Source organism: Pecten maximus, chromosome 18 (genome assembly GCF_902652985.1).
Source record: "Pecten maximus chromosome 18, xPecMax1.1, whole genome shotgun sequence".
NCBI lineage: Eukaryota > Metazoa > Mollusca > Bivalvia > Pectinida > Pectinidae > Pecten > Pecten maximus.
The window spans coordinates 13,655,633-13,676,147 of record NC_047032.1 but is presented as its reverse complement, the minus strand read 5'-3'; the positions used below and the strand labels follow the sequence as shown (position 1 = coordinate 13,676,147).

At 36.0% G+C, this 20,515-nt stretch overlaps 1 protein-coding gene across 1 annotated transcript in view; it reads right to left on the bottom strand.

Annotated features, from left to right (window-relative positions):
* LOC117316410 (calmodulin-beta-like) overlaps positions 1-13,349 on the bottom strand; it is a 129,075-nt gene extending 115,726 nt beyond the window's left edge. Inside the window, exon 1 of the mRNA XM_033870968.1 lies at positions 13,304-13,349. Within this exon, the coding sequence (XP_033726859.1) occupies positions 13,304-13,312 (9 nt within the window). The 5' untranslated portion in view covers positions 13,313-13,349. The remainder of the gene's footprint in view (positions 1-13,303) is intronic.
* Positions 13,350-20,515: the final 7,166 nt, after the last annotated feature.

Below are 20,515 nucleotides of genomic sequence, written 5' to 3'. Positions count from 1 at the left end.
TATTTAGGTAAACGAATGCATGGATATGTCACTACCATTTATCACTGAGATTTTCGCGAGGACATTGGTTGCCTTATGTTCTTTAGCTTGTTTTCATAATCAGTGTTGAAATAGCCCAATTTTACTTCTTCATCAAAAGTAAGTTAACAACCCTCTTCAACCTTAGGTGTGTTTATGCCCTCTTTGATTCGATATCCAACTAATTCCTCCTAATATAATTACTGTTGTGACAGACATCAATACTATAATCTCATCGGGAAGTATTATGTTTCCTTGTGCGATCTGAAGCTTTGCGTGTTCGGTATTCGTTGATATGCATGATGATTCCATTGTCAGCACCCTGTTTCTCACTTTGAGAACATTACCCGGATTTTACCTAGGTTTTGATGCAAGATGTTCATGCTTCCCCTTCCGAAACCTTACTTTTCTTAACATTCTGTTAATGGTGTTCGGTCAATCTGTGTTTTGTTTGTATTGTGTCCTCGTTGATCAATGCTGATACTGTAAAGGAGTTGTAAAAACAGAAGAAAAAAACAAGAAGAAAAAAAATGAAGGGGCTGATATTTCACGGTGACTGTCGTACCTAATTTTTACGGGTATTGAATTTCGCTCAACCACGTCATGTAGATACTTGCAGTAAATACTTCTACACATTTGTTTGTAAAAAAGAAGAAAACATTGGCTGTATACAATGACAACAAATAGGGGAATTAAAATCCCCGCAAATATTACCATATCAACAATTAACGGTTAAGTATATGTCGAATATTGGAAATGTTACAAATGCGGCATTGTTTAACACAAATACATGATTAAAATAGGAATCATTGAGTTTGTCGCTGTGAACATATATATGTAACAAACCTAAGCACAATATTATATATTTCATATAATAGGCGATAATTGTTAAACCATTTATAATATGTAATAGGAAAACATCATTTCTTAAGATTTCTAAAAACATATTGGCGATACCGGGACTGAAATGTTTCTGATAGTGGCTGTCTCAATATTTCCTATAAATAAACAGAATCTATAAATAGAACTGATTTGTTTCTCAGAATCGTGAATGGCTCCCCCACCGATCAATCTTGTTTCCAGTAAAGGTCAAATCCCACAAGATCGGTGTTATGTATGATTTTCCTTGCCGTAAGCGACTGGCGTATTTTTGATGGCATAATCTTTGGATAATTGTCCATTTGGGATTTGAGAGCTCTTGATTTTTTTCACAAATTGTTAACAGAAGGTAATTAGTCTTGTCATGAAGCAACAGTGATTTCAGCTTTGGCCATCCATTCTTCTAAGAGAATTCACAGTTTAGCTCGAGACGCCAGGTTACTGCCAGGCAAACTAGCACCATTAGGGATATGTTTGTCAACATATGAACTGCTGGATTTTCCTGACATTCGCAAAATACAGTGTATATAGCTGTGCCTTTAATTAAAGCTATAATGTTTATTTTAGATTACATTAAAGTTTGAGTGTTGGTTCTTAAAAATGGTTAAGTCCAAGTTACTAATACCTTCTGAAAAATATATGGTCCATAATCGAACTTGAGTGGGGTATCACCGTTCTCGTTTCTGGGAACAGAAATCTTTCATGACAAGAGAACGGAAGCGTTGCCAGTTGGCTACTGGGTGTACATAGTGAGAATATTCAGTAGCATGTTAATAATAATTAAACGATGTCAAAGTAAATAATATTTTTGAGTTTCAGAATCCAATATAAAAGTTGAAGGTCAGTATCTTTGTCATTTTCCATAAATCTTAAAGATTGGATCGCTGAAACGTAATAGGCTGTTGTTTCGTCTTTGGAAAACTGAGGAAGTGCATATCAAGTAATCCTTCATATTTCTGCGAACAGGAAATGTATTAGTGCTTGCAGGAAATGCAAGCTGTGCTAGTTTTTTTTAGAATGATGGGTCTAATAATTTGAATCAATTCTTAAAGTGTAATTTATTTTTTACGCATGCGCATAATGCATATTGTATGAAAGGCTCTCCCAGTTAAACGTTGAACGGGGACATGTTAAATGTGGAGTTTTACGTATGGTTAAATATCATTGTTCAGGTAAATGTCTTATTGTTTCTGCAAAATGTTTAAATGTCATTGTAGTATATCCGTTTCTGTAGAACATACGTACATCTCGAATGATCGTCTAGGTTATTGTTACATTGAGAACTTAGTAACCAGGATAATTGGTTAGCACTTTGATTACACATTCGCCATTTACCTATAGGGACCACAGAACCAAATAAAAAAAAAAAGATTCTGGATTTTACCCGTTTTGGCAGAAGATTTAATAGGAAGGTGAATACATCGGGGCCTACTGATTGGATATTCAGGTGAGAGAAGTTTCCAAAGTTTTATGTGTGATTTTTTTGGCGAATTCAATACAAGATGGTGCCCCCTCCCATTAAAAAAATTTCAAATTGGAAGATTTTTTAAATATTCTATTTACAGGTTTACGAGATGACATTCTTCAAAACTATGGCAAGTAGACCAGTGTTGAAAACTCCATTTAAACACGACAGTTGTAAACGTAAACATTATCGTCTATGGGAAACCAGTCGGTTCCGTGGTTCTTATAGCAGGGGTTAATTCCCAGATTTCAGATTTCAGATTTTTATTGATCACTCAGACACACACATGTGTATTACAAGAGGGTCAAACATAAACAGCCAATTTTATACATGGCGGAACAAAACCAATCCCATACACTCTTTATATTTTTTTCAAGCATTTCAACAAATTTACATACATTTGAGAGCACACGGATATTAAATAGTGATGGGGCGTGGGAAGGTATGGGGTCATCTGTCCGACAACGAGGTTTTTCTCCGGGTATTCCGGTTTCCTCCCACAGTATTTAACACTCGCGCGCTTCCACCTGGGCCCCCCAAGCGTGATTAATATAAACTTATTCAGCTTTTCAACGATTGTTGTAAAATAAAGCTTAAAATTTAGTCTACCAAAACTCCACTTTCCCCAGATCTAATAAGGAATGGAACTCCCAGATGAGATTAATACATTTCCATTCTGGCGTACGAGGGAAATGTATGTTCTATCTAACGACCAGTCATAATTCAATTTCCTATTCAATCATTTTAAAGATGTAAAAGCAAAGCTTCGAGAAAGCTTGGGAATCCGTATTACATGATCTGTGATCTGTCCGTATGACGTAATGCTTCACAACAAGTAGGTGCCATTTTGAATGGACTTCCCAATGCAATTTCAGCGTTTCCCGTCGTTAACTGGTAAGTTGTGTTAATAAACGCATTGTCTAATGAGTATTTCATTTAAAAAATTAATAAATCTTGTAAAGTACGGCAAAACCAAACAAACAAAAAACCCCAAAAAAACCCATTTGATCAGTGGATTTAATTTCGGTGAATAGAAAGCGACCTTCTGATTGGTCAAAAGCAAGTTATAGAGTTTACACAACGAGTGATTGTTAGATATGGTATATTGATTTCACACTCGTTAGTTACGCGAGATTTTGCTCTTTTATAAGTTTTAATAAATGACTGACGATGGTGAAATCCATACCATATCTAATAACCACGAGTCATGTGACCTGCTTCTTCGCCATGGCAATGATATGAGCCGATAGAGGTTGGATTGTTACCTAGTTTACATGCATACATGTACATGTACGTGTTTACTGCATGTCATATGGAAATAAGGAATGGCGATATCATGACATGTAAAACAAAATTTTCAAATTTATTTAGTCAGAAATGACTATATGACAAACTCACGGTAGTTATTGTTAATGTACCGCCGTAAATGCATCCTGTGCGACAGATATTCTTCCATTCTGTCGTTTTTCCCCGAAAGGAATCTCGACTTTCTTCACGTCATCAATTAAGCATTGATGTCATTTTTTTTTTAGTTTCATCGGGGTATGAAACAAATTTTGTTTGCAAACTGTATGAATCCGCGTAGCGTATAGCGGATTCTTACAGAAGTTTGCAAACAAAATTTCAACGCTCATAATTAATTTTGAAAATGATTTTCTAATTTAAAACATGTTTTATGTACAATTTTACTGGTTTTAAATGGGATTCTTTTTCTGAAATCAATACGCAACGTCAATTGTCGTATTGTGACGTCACATTTTTCGCGCCATTCTCGAAATTTCTTTCATAGAAGAATGAAAAGAATTTTTCGACCAATCACATTTGAGTATTTACCATGAAAACAAAGAAAAATTAATTATCAGTAATTGTGTTCTGATTCAACATAGCAATCAATAACAAAATACTAGATGGAATCTGTGCATGATAAGTCGTTAAATGGATCATGGATATTAAGGTTGGGAACCGTAGCAGTTTTCGACACCATGACTGATCTAGATCTAAGTAGCATTTTGTAGATCAAGTCACATCATGGACACTACGGTTTGACGTCGAAACGATTCTTTATGACGATAACAAAAGATCACGTGACACGAAGCACGCGAGAAAAATGTAGTTCGGGTCAAAGTTCAAAATATCAACTAATCAGAAGCCCAGAAGGTCATATGCCAAAAGTGGTATATCGATACATAATTACCAACTGTAACCAGGTTAACAAGATAGTGTAGAATAACACAGCGTATTGTGGTATAGATATTGAAGTTTCCCAACGAGTGTCGGTTATTTAAAATGTTTACCTAATTAGATAAACATGGTATACAACGCCACTCGTTGGTAAACATGTTTATTTCATAACTGATTGACCTTCAAATTCTCTCAATTATCAAATATATTCTGCGAGCCGAATCACTACGCGACAAAATATAGTTAGTAATGAAGGGAAGTTTATTATCTACAACTGATGAACGGCTAATAGATATGGTAATTTATTTGTAAAATATAAAATTTGGCAATCTGAAATATTAGTATAACAATAATTGTGTTTGTGTTTCTTTATTAATAGAACAAATGCTAAATGACTCCGAGCAAATTTCCATTGATGACACCGCGAGGTCGAACGTCATAGCTAAAATTAGACAAATTTCTGTCGGGGTCAATGGTCGGTCTTTTCTTTGACAAGGTACTGGTATGCATTTAATATCTATGTCAATGTTAAAATTTCACCCTAAGTTTTGTTCATGCTAGGCATCAAGCATTTCAAAAAATATTTCGGAAACTGAGCTTAAGCAAATTTATGAATTTCACATTTTTAGTTTGTTTACATGAAACCTCTATCAAATTACTGATACGAGTTTTCAAAATAGACATTGATATTTTTGTGTTTGTTTTGGATGATATTCATACCGAGTGACACCAACCTACTAATGTACCAAGGAAAGGGAAGCTCGAATCTTAGGCCTACACATCATCGTCGGAAACACACGAGACTTGCTCTACCCGATAGAGCAGAGTCTCGTGGATTTCCGACAAAGGTGATTGGCAGGTTGTGTCACATGTCAGGGACTAACGTCTTAATACAGTAGCTGCAATTGTAAAGTACCATTGATTTAAACGTGTTACATTGTCCGATAAAGCGACAAATGAATGCGTTCCTTCAACAATTATCATTCACATGTTGTGAAAGCCGTGAAGTTACTATGGAGAAGTGGAAACGGGAAATTTCGTCATGCTTAACACGGAACATCAGGGCGATATCTCCCTGTCAGTAAGTAAATCCTGTTAAGCGGCCGATATTGACTAATCTTTTGTGTCTTTGACTCAATGTTCATACGATGTAAAAAAAAAAAAAAAAAACTAGAAAAAAAATTATGAAGACATTTCCTTAACGCCAATACCAATTCTATCAGAATATTCATGACGAAATCATATACGGGGCTACAATTACAATTAAAACTTTTTTTAAAACATAAGAAAATTGAATTTGATCATTCCCTATCAAAATTGTTGGGTTTTTTTTTCAGATGGCTTATATTTAATTGCCACAATAAATTTAAGCGGATGGAAATTGATCCCCACCGAATTTATCCATATTATCTTCATTTTACATTTCTATCACCCTATATTTCGGTAATTTTCTTCTTTCGGAAACAGAAATTAGTTTTGTTTTGCTTTGTATTGTCCTAAATCCAATCAAATCAAGTCATTTAAGAACGGCTCCACTGTATGCAAGATGGATGCTTTTGATGAATTTGTATGTGGGTTGGGAGATGGTGGTATGTTTGTGTTTGACTTGTTGTCGAACTCATGCCGACTTTATAGTGCTACCTCACTGAAAAATACTACCGAAGACACACAACGGTATACCCCAGCCGGTCACATGATACTGACAACAGGCGATACAGTCGTCCCAGAAATGAACTGTGTTTGAAGTACATAAAGTATCATTAAAATTGTCAAAGAAAAAAATATATTCACATTTTTCTCTGAATAACTGCAAAGATAAAATTTAGAAAATTTTATTCAAATGACGAAACTAACATATATTTTTAGCATAGGTGAATTCAAGTTGTTATCCACACCCTTACGTGTGCTAGATTTATAACGTCACTTCCGTCCCCGTGCAGAACAGTCGCTCTAGTCGTAAAACAGGGTTTATCTGACACTTGAGATACGTTAACCCAAATTTACGATTCCGAAACTTAATAGGGTTTCAACTGTATTGACTAAATTAGAGTGCTTTTTCATAAAACTCGATTTCTACTTTCATGAAACGTATATTATATACATGTACATGTATATATGCTTTCCGACCAATTGTATATATATATATATATATATATATACAATGTATACTGTATGAGTCCCTAGGGAACATCCGGGGTAATTATGAAGGTTTAATTCCGGAAAGAGTCTTCCTTTCAACCAATGTATCGGCTATCTGTTGTGGCTATTAGTTTTATCATCAGTTCTCGGTATACTCCCGTGGCGGTCATCCACCGACCAAAGCACTATCAGGTAATGTTAGACAAGGCCAATGGATGTTCCCGTCATAATACATTGGCTTTTTGCTTTTGATGGATAAGTCGCCGAGATCATATGTTATGAGCGGTATGGCGATGTACCAGATTTTCCTCCCACGCGGGAGGTCTCATACCAAAAGGTTTATATTCAATATTTCTGTTTTTAAAATCAATGATAACTTCTATTCGCCCGGCTCGCATTAGACTTTGTTTTAGTGATTAACATGGACATATTTTATGTTGAAAAAGTGAGGTTCAAGATGGCCGCCATTACTTTTCATTGGCCGAGACAATACACAACAGTTAAACATTAATTTGTATTTGAATGAATTTGGGCATACAGACATTCATGCTTTTATGTACTTTCATGTACTTTCATGTTCTCTGAGATAAACATTTACGTTAGTACTCTAGGAGGCCACTGTAGCCCCGATCAAATTCGAGAAAGCTAATGTCTTCATAGCTATCGCCGTTCTATGCATGTCGGTTTAGATGTAACCGAAATTGAGTGTTTCATTGCAGGAACGAAAATGTGTTTTAATTTGCCTGGTGTTTCTGTACATGTGTATGTACAAGAGTGGCACTAGTTATCAATTGTAACAAAAATCAATAAAATACATCAAATGAATGGAATACCATGTAAATTGTATATAGATATGTTATCATGCCAATTAATCATCAATTTCGGTAAAGCCATAACGTTTATCCAAATAAAATTCCATGTTGATAATTTTGAAATGTGATTTCATCTAGCTGATGAATTCGATTGCATTGTTTTTTTCTTCTTTTTTGTCGAGTGATAACGTCTCCATGTGGGGATATATAATTTAAGCCTTGTAAAGTTTGTGTTTGAAGATAGCTTTGTCCTGGAAAATACGCCCTGAAAAATCTAGATATGTAGCAGCTAACGTATACAATATTGACAAATTCGCGTGTAGAGATGTTATCAAATCCTGCTACTGAGGTCATTTCGTACTTTAACATTTTAAAACGAGGTCAATGTACAAAAATAAAGCGTGCATGTGATCTTGAACATCAATGTGCAAACTGTATTGAAAGCATGTTTGTATCGCAAAACAATTCTAATAAAATTTCATTAGCGTTGTCATTCAATTTAGTTTTTTTTATGTAAAATTTCAATTTCTAAAACAAAAGCATGCGATAGTTAATAAAAAGACCTTTTGTTTCCATGGCTAATATTGATTTTGTGTTAAGTTTTTACGGCCTTTGTCGCTCAGCCTCTGTAGCCAAGGACAGTATCTAGATATCCTTGAGTTGTACATGTTACACGTAGCAGTTTCAGCGTTACGTGTACCTAATTAATTTTACATTGTTTACATTGAATGTTGATTATGTCAGAAATACAACCACACTTGTTACATTTTAGGGATTTTTTGCTCAAGTATTCACTGACTTTTAAACATTTCACAATAGCAATTTAAAAGATATTTCTGAAACAAATGCAAAACAGTTATATCAACTGATATTAATCATTCGTGTTTGCCGGATGAATATACGTTTGCAAACGCCTTCGTGCATACTGAATGTAAATATATTTCTATGAACGCAATAAGACCATGAGTCATCTATTACCATTGTGAAATCCAAGCATTCTGGCGTCGTTGGTACTGACGAATTCAATAGCACATATATGTACCGTAGAACCTCGCTATACCGTCCCCCGTTGTATCGCCAAAATCTACACCCCACAGAAGGTGACGGTATATACGGGGGACGACTCTATGTCACAGCGCATTTGTCTTCCAATATCCACATTTAAAAACAGTAATGATTGCATGGTTGATTAAAGAAATCTTCTTCCACACTTTGTGTTTTAACATTGAATAAGATCGCTAATCATGTAACGGTATCCTATCCGATCACTACCGAAAACTGAATTCACTCCCCCTCGTGAGCCCCAAAGACCTTAAATATATGCACGTGCTTGTACCTTTTAGTACAGTATCTGACCGTTTAACAAATATAAATTTGTGTATATATTCCAAAACATTAAATAACTGAGCCGAGATAAATTCATATCAGCGTAAATAGGCGGGTTATCGCCGTAGGTATATCAAGAGTTGATGTAAGAGAAACATAAAACCCGAAACAGAAGCTCCTATAGACAAAACACTGATACGGATTCACGTGTAGACACAGTATGTCACATGATTAGTGTTATACCTGTATAGATTTTCCCGTTAAACGACCTTGCGTTATCCAGTAAACAAGACAAGTGCTGTAAAATTAAGTTTCGTAATAGATGCTTCTTATATCTGATTTGTCTATCAAATTATAGTCGTACATCTGTTTTTCTCTCTAGTAACTTCGGTGGCTGATTTGTACCCGAAATGTCGAAAAATAAAAGTCTTAATTCTCGTTCTTTCGTGTTTTCGCCCCGAATGGACGAAAATCAACCAACCTTAAATTTCGTCTTTCCACCCCGAAAAGACGAAAGGGCGAGACTTAAGGTATTTAATTTTCGTCTTTTCGGGCTACGGATGTGACACTTAAAAATCCCATCCCTTTATTGGAGATTTCTTGATTGTACCTTTACTTAGAGAAATGCTCATCTCGAAGGGGGCTATAGACAATTTGTTGTCGATGAAAATATATTCAATTGCAGAAAACACATGGAATACAATAGACGCGGAATAAACAAACACAGAGGTATAGATATGTTATTGAAATGAATCTCGATAGAATGAAATTAAATATGTCAGAAGATGAAAATAATCATTACTTCTTTGTCATCTGCTAACTAAGGAGAGTGAGATTACATCAAGTAAAATCTAATTATCTATTTTGTGGAACCTTTATGTATGTTTGTAGATATATTGTCGACAAATTACGTGTGTAATTACAATTGTGCAAGAAACATTTGAGTTTAATTGAATTGAATTGTACTTTAAATACATTACTAGACCATTCATTGTTGGATCTTTCAGATATATTACAAAATATGCAAATAACACGTTTTATAATTTTAGTACTTAAACGTCTTCTTTGGAAATTTGTGGTCCTATAATTCTCACAGACTTGCAGACAAATTAAATCTGTGAGAATTATACGACCATAACTTTCTAAAGAAGACAGTTTGATACAAATATTTCCCTTTTAAATTTAAGTTTATCTTATAGTCATTGTGTAATAGCATTCCGCAGTCAAATTTTACGCTTACAATGGGACCGTTCTGTGACGTCACGACTACTGGCGACGGTTCTGGCGACAAAATATAGTTCGTGGACATAAACACAGTGGTCAATTTGATTTCAACATTTGTATCTGTCTATTCTTCCTTGGTAATATTAACCTTTTATACGGCATAACTATATAAATTGGTGCATGATACATTGATCAATAGGTATTTCTTTATTCCGGGTCCACGGATTCTCGTGACGTCAAAAATACACTTAATATAGTGACGTCAGACAAAACGACGTGAGTTAGTGATGACGTCACGAACATTTGTCTTTATATCACTACACAATTATGAGTTATGAGATAATTACGGTCTGATAAATTGTCATCTTGTTTGGTAAGGGTTTATCAACATACAGTGATAATACGAAACAATTGGAAACATTCAACAATAACAAAATCAAATAATGTATATAGACATGTGTATAGTTTACAAAATATTAAATCTCGGAGCTGCCAAAACGCATATTTCATATTTCATCCTTTTACATAAACACTCTGAAAGATATTTTTGACGAATAGCTTAAATATGCCATTTTTCACATTCGAAGTGCACGTGGTAATTGACCTATATAGAGCCTATATCTATGAGCGCCGTAACACTTTAAACGTCCGTGAGATTAAGCGCGCGAGGAACTGTTAACGGCAGGGTTACAGTACAGGAACAGGTGTATATAGGTATCGGGATCCATCAAAGTATCCTCTGCTCGTCAGTAAACAAACGGCCTATACATTGTAACAGAAAACGTACATCCATTTATCATACGTTTTTTCATGTCTTCCCTTCTACATTTCTTACTAAGAAATGTAAAATTGTGTTAATGTGCACAGGGACTTGGCACAGGTTCGAGTCTAACGCCAATGACATACCCATGTAACCTGTATGGATCATGGGTTGAGAATGTTTGCTATGGGTAGCAGTGTACAGTAAAAATGCCCAATTCTGAAAGATAAGGCACATGTTTTAGATATGTAAACATAGCCAGTTAACCCTACATATTACCTATATTAAAGTGTATGTATTTGTAAACACACCGTCGGAAAATCCGGATAATTTAAAATCCGGAACCAATTTATTTATTTTAGTTTTATCAAATGTGAGCCTGTATGTACTTTTTCATAATGAATATACCAAACATAGTGTACTTTTTTTTCATTTCTTATGCATATCATAATACAGGAGTTATTTGCTTAACAAAAAAATCCCCATGGCCACGCAGTCTTTCTGTAGTCTGCTACAAATGTCCCTGTGTCCACATCTTTACTTGTTCGAGGACAAATATATGGATCCATATTTCAAAAGTGATCTCCCTTTTTATTACGCCTTGTCTTGAACACAGGGACTATAGTATTAGTAACCATTGATTTTGAATAGGAACAATTTGTAATAACACACAAAATTGCACAGGGCCTTGGGCTGATCATAACAATCAGAAGCAATCGAAATAGGGTATTCAAAACTAAATCCCATGTCATTATCCATATTGAGAAATTTGCTTTGAGTAAATCTTTAACTACAGCAAAAGACTGTCGATACCACGATTTTTGTTGTATTTATTTATTTACATATTATTTGTTTGTTTGCTGAAATTGTTTTGTTTTATTGTTTGGTTTTATTTTTTGTTTCTTTTATTTCACATAACCGATGCTTTATAACCATTTGTTGGTAAATTATGACATACGATCATGAACTTTCTCCTCATTATGGTTTGGTTTATTTGGTTTAACGTCCTATTAACAGCCATGGTCATTTAAGGACATACCAGGTTTTGGAGGTGGAGGAAAGCCGGGGTACCCGGAGGAAAACCACCGGCCTACGGTCAGTACCTGACAACTGCCCCACGCGGGGTTTAAACTCGCAACCTAGAGGTAGAGGGCTAGTGATAAAGTGTCGGGACACCTTCACCAACCAGACGAATGCCCAGTTCCAAGGCTAAACTTTAGAAAGCAGAGCTGTTCCGAAAAAAAAAATATGAAGATCGCCTCTAACGAATCCGGCAATGATTAACATTGTCGAGATGTGTCAGTATTCAATCCGTAAACTTATATTAAACCATACATAATACAGGAACATAACACCGCATAAAATAATACAAAACTTTAATAAGTAGTTCGCGAAAAAAACGTTCCCGCGAATATAAAGTGAAAAACAGTAACAACGCCTACATCACATACCTGGCTGTGGCGTTTATAGACAAGTCGAATACCAAGAATTACATACACATCCCCTACAGTATAGCAAATTTTAACACGTGTGTGTAATGTTTGTGCTATATGTTAACAACACTAAGTCTGATATATGGGACCCTCCCTTACCCAAATACCAGCATTCCCACACCGAATCTAACATTGATGATCTGGGCACCTCCATAGCGACAACATAGTGAGACAATGGACTGTTCACTACTTAGGTAAGACCGCCAAAAGTTTATCTTTCTACTAAAAGATGAAACCGACAATTGTACAATGTACCAGCTGTATAAACTGATGAGAATCGTCATTTTAAATTCATCAAAACGTAAATAAACCTGTTCTTCAACTCAAAACTGTTTAAAATGAATTAAAGACCTAGACCACATGAAACGTACATCAAAGTCTTGATTTGCTCTCGAGAGGACGTTGTTAGTTGGTTTTGTCGCCCCGTGACCCGTCAGGGTTATTTTAAGCCAGGGTTTCTTTGTAGTAGTTGTTGACTACCTCACTAAACAACTTACGGGAGAACCCTCGCATGTCATCCAGAGCAGACACAACCACGACAGCACAGACCAGCCCGTTTCTCAGCTTCCCAATAAACAATCCGACACCGGAAGAGAGCGTGTAACCAAGCAACCGTCACCTTGGTTACCAGGGGTACAGCATGACAACGAACACGGTACAATATTATATTACCGATTTAACTGGAATCAACAGTCTCCGATGAAATGATGACGGTGATCATAATTCAAGATTTAATTTTTGCTATGTGTTTGTATTTTGCAAGAATAGTATACACGTACATTGTGTGGCAATGGCTGCACCTGTTGTCTCGTGCGCACACGTACATTCCTCCCTCAGTACAACGCCGGGCCAAATTTCTAATGAAACTATCAACAGAACCGTTCTCAACCAGAGATTTTAATAACTCCGTTTTAATTGCATGTAAAACATTCGGGTCTCATCCATAAAATACATATGCATGCACGTGTACTACATCACGCTTATGTGAAATATTAAATATACTTACAAAAGACATAATGGCTGATCAGGTTAAGCAAAGGATCGGCGAAACACTTGGTTGGAATGATTCCTATAGCCACTTAAATTTCATAATTTCTCCAATTTTATATAACTTCGTAAATCCATACTGATTCTCACTGGACCACTGACTGAACACAGCATATGTACCTGAGCTCTAACGTATTCCAAGATCGCGCGCGCAGAGAGGCTGCCTCGAGTTTTTAAGATGTAGATTATTTTTAAAGTTAATGCTATGTGTATACCTTCTAACGTAATAGGAACTACATAGCGAGCTCTCTTACTGGCGTTTCGCCAACGAAATGAAACGCAACATTACTTTCTCATCATAGATTGCTATTGTTTGTGAAAATACCACAAAGAATATCATCATTAATACCTACTTGTATTTAATAATTATATAAGAAATAAGTTTTGTTGTATGCATTTATTATACAATGCATATAGTTTCTATGTACTTAACTCTGCTGTTTGCCAATATTATCGGTGAGTGCAATTGGCAAGCATAGTTGTTTCACGCGCATCGTCACGAGAGAGTGAAATGTAGCATTTTCAGATCTAGATAAATCTTTATCACAAGGTATGCAAAGATTTTGCATGAGGGTAGTCAGGTACATGTATGTGTCACATGGAATTTATCAAATGAATTCAATAATTTGATACACACGAACGAACGAGTTCAATAAAGTCCATATGACATAGCCACGAGTGTAAGATTATATTTATCACAGAACTGATATTTATGAGCATGTAAGTGAAAACTCGCCAATTTATTTCTATATAAGAGGTGACATTCGACTGCCGTCGGTATTTGTTTTCTCTACACCGTCCAGAGTTTGATAGCCATGGGTTCAAGTCCATGGCATTTTTCACCAAAGCAATTATTTAATGTATCATACTTTAATATTTTCCATTCATTAAGTTTAATAGTACTGAGCACTAAACACAAGACAGTTTACCGTACTCCTATACTCAAATTATTATTTGGCAATCACAAAACCAGCTGGGATGATAGCTAAACACTTCAAATAGGATTCCACATTCAAAGATATAACATCAGGTAACACATACTTGAACTTTTGGGTTTACTGCATTTTGTTACAGATCCGGAGAAATATCCTAGTCTTTCACATCCACGTATGACTAAATCATCAAAGTACGGTATTTTCTCATCGACCGGAAGTCTACCATATTGCTGATGTCATGACGTCACGCCATGGTTACAGTTGAGTTTGGATGCAGAAACACGTATGTATCAATAATAGACTTTTGGTGAGGACAATATGGTATTATACAGACCTGACAGAATCAAATATTAATCGAGGGCGAAACACGATGTTATTATTTTTTATTCTTCCAGGTTGGTATATCACCATATTTACCGAATCGAAAGTCCTTCATCCTTAAATCAGATGTGAAACTTATTTGCAAAAGGATGGAAATGCATCAATTTTTATATTTACCTTTATAATAAAATTACACTGGGGCATTAATTGTGATTTCATCATGAGTATTAAGTTATTAACGCTATATTGACTACATATCTTCTAAAAACAGAAATATCAGGTTAATACCAGAAAATATTAACCATCATGTGACCATGTTTTAGCCAATGAAAAATGAGCAAATGGGGCCATATCTAATAAGACAGTTCATATTTTTAGCATTCAGTTCACTACCATGCAATACAAAAATTGGAATTATTTCAAACACAATAAACTCTTTCACGCCAAGAGTTTTTTTGTTTTTTTTTTATTATAGGAATGGCCAGACAAAAAACATTTATGAGTTTTTTTCATGTGTAGTAGTCGACAACACAGCCTCCAAATTGTATATACCTGCCTGTCAGCCATGTTGTTTCCCGACTGGTCCCAAAATGCAATATGCATAACTAGGGAGCAAGGGGAACCTACATATGAAGTTTCAGAAAGATCCCTTCAGTACTTTATGAGAAATAGCGATAACAAATTTGAATGGTCAAAATACAAGATGGCTGCCTGTTGGCCATGTTATTTTCCGACTGGTCCTAAAATGAAATATGCATAACTAGGGACCGAGGGGAACCTAAATATACAATTTCAGGAAGATTCATTCAGGACTTTCTGAGAAATAGTGATAACAAACTTCAATTGTCAAAATCCAGGATGGCTGCCTGTCGGCCATGTTGTTTTCCGACTGGTCCTAAAATGAAATATGCATAACTAGGGACCGAGGGGAACCTAAATATACAATTTCAGGAAGATTCATTCAGGACTTTCTGAGAAATAGTGATAACAAACTTCAATTGTCAAAATCCAGGATGGCTGCCTGTCGGCCATGTTGTTTTCCGACTGGTCCCAAAATGCAATTTACATAACTAGGGGCCAAGAGGAGCCTACATATGAAATTTCAGAAAGGTCCTGTCAGTATCTTCTGTGAAATAGCGATAACAAACTTCAATGGTCAAAATCCAAGATGGCTACCTGTCGGCCATGTTGTTTTCCGATTGGTCCCAAAATGCAATATCCATAACAATGGACCAAGGGAAACCTACATATGAAATTTGAGAAAGATCCCTTCAGTACTTTCTGGGGGAAAGCGATAAGAAGAATTTTTAACGGACTGACGGACGGACCACGGACGCAAGGCGATTTGAATAGCCCACCATCTGATGATGGTTGAAAAAAATAATGTTTTGAAATTTGAAAGACTATGTCCATGCCCTTGTCAATAATAAGTTGTACAGATGTCGGACCCTGGGGTAAATTTTTCCTCCTGGGTCATAAGAACGTTTTAAGCTCCTGTAGATGTGAGTATTAGTTATAAGTGTTATCGGACAACGTTTAAAATAAGTGACACCTTTAACTGTGACAAAAGGTGCAACACTGTTTCAATAGCCAAAATAGCACTGTAGTTTTCTTACGTGACAGGCCTACCTTGTAATAGTGGAACATTTGTAAATAAGTATGTTGAGATAACTCTTTTTACATGTATTCGAATATCATGGTGTTTTTTTTGTTTTTTGTTTTAATTTTTATCAAGTGGATCATATACGTTTCTTTACCTGTAAATATCTATAAATAGATGAACTTAAAACAAAATACGACCTTTTGTGATACTTAAGATGTAAGATACGGGATCCTGGGGTTTATATACCGGCAACGAACGTACAACTCAGAATAATGTCATGCTAAGTAAAACCCGAATGACGTCAATACAGCATTTTATTACACTCGTGGCTCCAGCAAGTGTAGTATGTCAACCGACAATGTGTATACAACGTTTAATAACACCATTGTTATCAAAATGGATCTAATCAATTTAAAATTGCCTGTGTGATTGACTTCGTTCCTTTGTATGGGTTTTCTCATATAACAACAAGTGGTAGGTTAGGAAACAATAGGGAGTAAATTACATACTGTTTCATATAGGCCGTCTTTTTACCTGTATATTTACCAGAGATTTGCCTGTGTTTTACATTGGATATTTCCAAATTTGCATAAGGATTTGATCTAAACCGGTCGTTTATACTTTTCAACTCGACTTAGCAGTCCATGTTAGAACGACAGGCATAAGCAAATATATATATATATATATATAGCCTGAATTTCTCCCATATAAATACTGTTTGGTGTGTATTGATCATTTATCGAAATCTTCTCTATGTGGTAAAAACATTCTACCATTTTTAGTTTGTCCTTTGTTTTTCCTGTGAACAACCAGGGTCACTTTGAATTATCGTTGTTGTAGTTAGTGACTACCTCGATGAACAACATAAAGGGAGGAGGGACTTCTCATGTTATCTTGAGCAATAAGGGCAAAGTGTCTTGCCCAAGAACACAACCACGCCAGTACAGACCACAGGCGCTTGCATAGAATATGTGATTTTCATTTTTTTTTATTTGACATTGGTATGTGTAATCTGTTAAGCTCTTAAACAGTACACATACCACTGGTATCATTTTTTTTTTTCTTTTTTTTTTCTAATTTTCTATGAAAACGCCTGTGGTACAGACCTGCCAGTTTCTCAGCTTCCCGAGAAACACAAACCGACACGGGTACGGAGCGTCGAACTACGCACGTGAGCGTCGAGCCACGCACCTCAGACGTTATGTTGCCGGCGCTCTAACCAACCGAGCTATCGCGGGGAAACCATTTTCAATGAGGGCACAGTTGAGGGATATTTATCTCTCTTACCTTGTAGGGAGGTGTATATCTTTTACCAGTTTTAGTAGGAACTCTATCGAGGGAGATGTGTCTCTCTTTCTATATAGGGAGTTGTTTTCAATGAGAACACAATCGGGGGAGATGAATATTACTTACTATATAAGAAGTTGTGCCTTTTAGCCAGTTTTAGTGAGAACCCAGTCGAGGGGGATACTTCTCTTTAACGTCAATAAGAATGTGTCTCTTTAACAATCTTCGCCAAGAGTATACTCGAACGAGATGTGTCTGTAATACCATATTGGGAATTACGCCTCTCGAGCCTGTTTTACCGAGAACGCAGTCGAGGGAATTGTGTCGCCCTAACAATGTAGGGAGATATGTCTATCTGACGGTTTTGAGTTAGAATGCAATCGAAGAAAATGTGTCTTTCTAACCATTTTAGTGAGTTTAAACATTGTCAGTGATATTACAGTCGAGGGATGTGTATATATTTAACCATTTTACAGAGAGATTACGCTCGCGGGAGATGTGTGAAAATAAAAAGGAGGAAGCTAGGTACACCGACAGAACATGCAAGTCAATCAATCAAACATGCACGTGCCGTTCATGTGTGCCACGCGTCAAAACACGCCAGTCATACTTTAAGAAAATATCAACCAACAGTCATACACTTATAATGTTTGTAAACACACATCCTGAAAATCGTTTCAATTCCTGCATTTCGTTGATCATATGCACAGTTTAGCATATCTCTTTACATCGATCAGAAGCCGTATCAGATTTCGCTTCATCAGATGAAAAAAAATCCACCTCGTTTGAAGTTAATGTCATGATATACAGGGACCTGATAAATCATCACAGTCTATAGCACAGTGACCTGATAATGTATTACAGTCTATAGCACAGGGACCTGATAAATTAAAACAGTCTATAACACAGGGTCCTGATAATGTATTACAGTCTATAGCACAGGGACCTGAGAATGTATAACAGTCTATAGCACAGGGACCTGAGAATGTATAACAGTCTATAGCACAGGGACCTGAGAATGTATAACAGTCTATAGCACAGGGACCTGATAAATTAAAACAGTCTATAACACAGGGTCCTGATAATGTATTACAGTCTATAGCACAGGGTCCTGATAATGTATTACAGTCTATAGCACAGGGTCCTGATAATGTATTACAGTCTATAGCACAGGGACCTGAGAATGTATAACAGTCTATAGCACAGGGTCCTGATAATGTATTACAGTCTATAGCACAGGGACCTGAGAATGTATAACATTCTATAGCACAGGGACCTGATAATGTATTACAGTCTATAGCACAGGGACCTGAGAATGTATAACAGTCTATAGCACAGGGACCTGATAAATTAAAACAGTCTATAGCACAGGGTCCTGATAATGTATTACAGTCTATAGCACAGGGACCTGAGAATGTATAACAGTCTATAGCACAGGGACCTGAGAATGTATAACAGTCTATAGCACAGGGACCTGAGAATGTATAACAGTCTATAGCACAGGGACCTGAGAATGTATAACAGTCTATAGCACAGGGTCCTGACAATGTATTACAGTCTATAGCACAGGGACCTGAGAATGTATAACAGTCTATAGCACAGGGACCTGAGAATGTATAACAGTCTATAGCACAGGGACCTGAGAATGTATAACAGTCTATAGCACAGGGACCTGAGAATGTATAACAGTCTATAGCACAGGGACATGAGAATGTATAACAGTCTATAGCACAGGGACCTGAGAATGTATAACAGTCTATAGCACAGGGACCTGAGAATGTATAACAGTCTATAGCACAGGGACCTGAGAATGTATAACAGTCTATAGCACAGGGACCTGAGAATGTATAACAGTCTATAGCACAGGGACCTGAGAATGTATAACATTCTATAGCACAGGGACCTGAGAATGTATAACAGTCTATAGCACAGGGACCTGAGAATGTATAACAGTCTATAGCACAGGAACCTGAGATTGTATAACAGTCTATAGCATAGGGACCTGAGAATGTATTACAGTCTATAGCACAGGGACCTGAGAATGTATAACATTCTATAGTACAGGGACCTGAGAATGTATAACAGTCTATAGCACAGGGACCTGAGAATGTATAACAGTCTATAGCACAGGGACCTGAGAATGTATAACAGTCTATAGCACAGGGACCTGAGAATGTATACTAGTCTATAGCACAGGGACCTGAGAATGTATTACAATCTATAGTACAGGGATCTGAGAATGTATTACAGTCTATAGGTGTATTTGAACCTCCTCTTGTGTGTGTAGGATGAACTGTGATTAGTCCAATCATCGTTTGAACAACTGGGCCCAGGAGCACACGATGGATGACGTCATAGGATTATCTAAATTTTGTATATAAAATTATGTGAAATTGCATATTTTGTTAAATTATATACACGACAGAAAAAATATAAATGGGCGAAACATTTTTATTTTTGAAGTAATAAAATCATCACAGGCAAGAGTAAATATAGTAAGATATCTTAGCATGTTACGCCAGGTAATAATAAAATATCACATTTCTAAAGGTTCTTTAAATAGACGAAATTGAATTAGCCTATGACGTAGGAAGAAATCTTTATGAATGTTTGCCGTGAATAAATTTCACGGATTATGGTAATAGATAGCTAGTATGACAACAAAAAGGTGTTTGTGTGGCTTGAATCGGTACGACTAGAGTTCACCGTTCTTTAAAACGCGATAAAAAATGAAAAGAAAAAATCTTAACTTTATGACGTCAGAGATTTCTCACCTGGGTGTCAAATTGACTGATGATAAAACTATGGACCTTCAAGGTGGCCATAGAGGCAATGTTTATGTCTTTAAAGAAACACGTTCTGTAAGTTATTTCGACAAATGATTATTGAATGGATTTAAGGCCAGGTTTTTCCTCCTAAAATTAATAATGAATCAGAGAATATATGCATTGATAGGGCATATCTTATAAGATTATAATTAAAATAAACTTTATATTAAAACAAATGTTAGAGCAAATCACAAAAA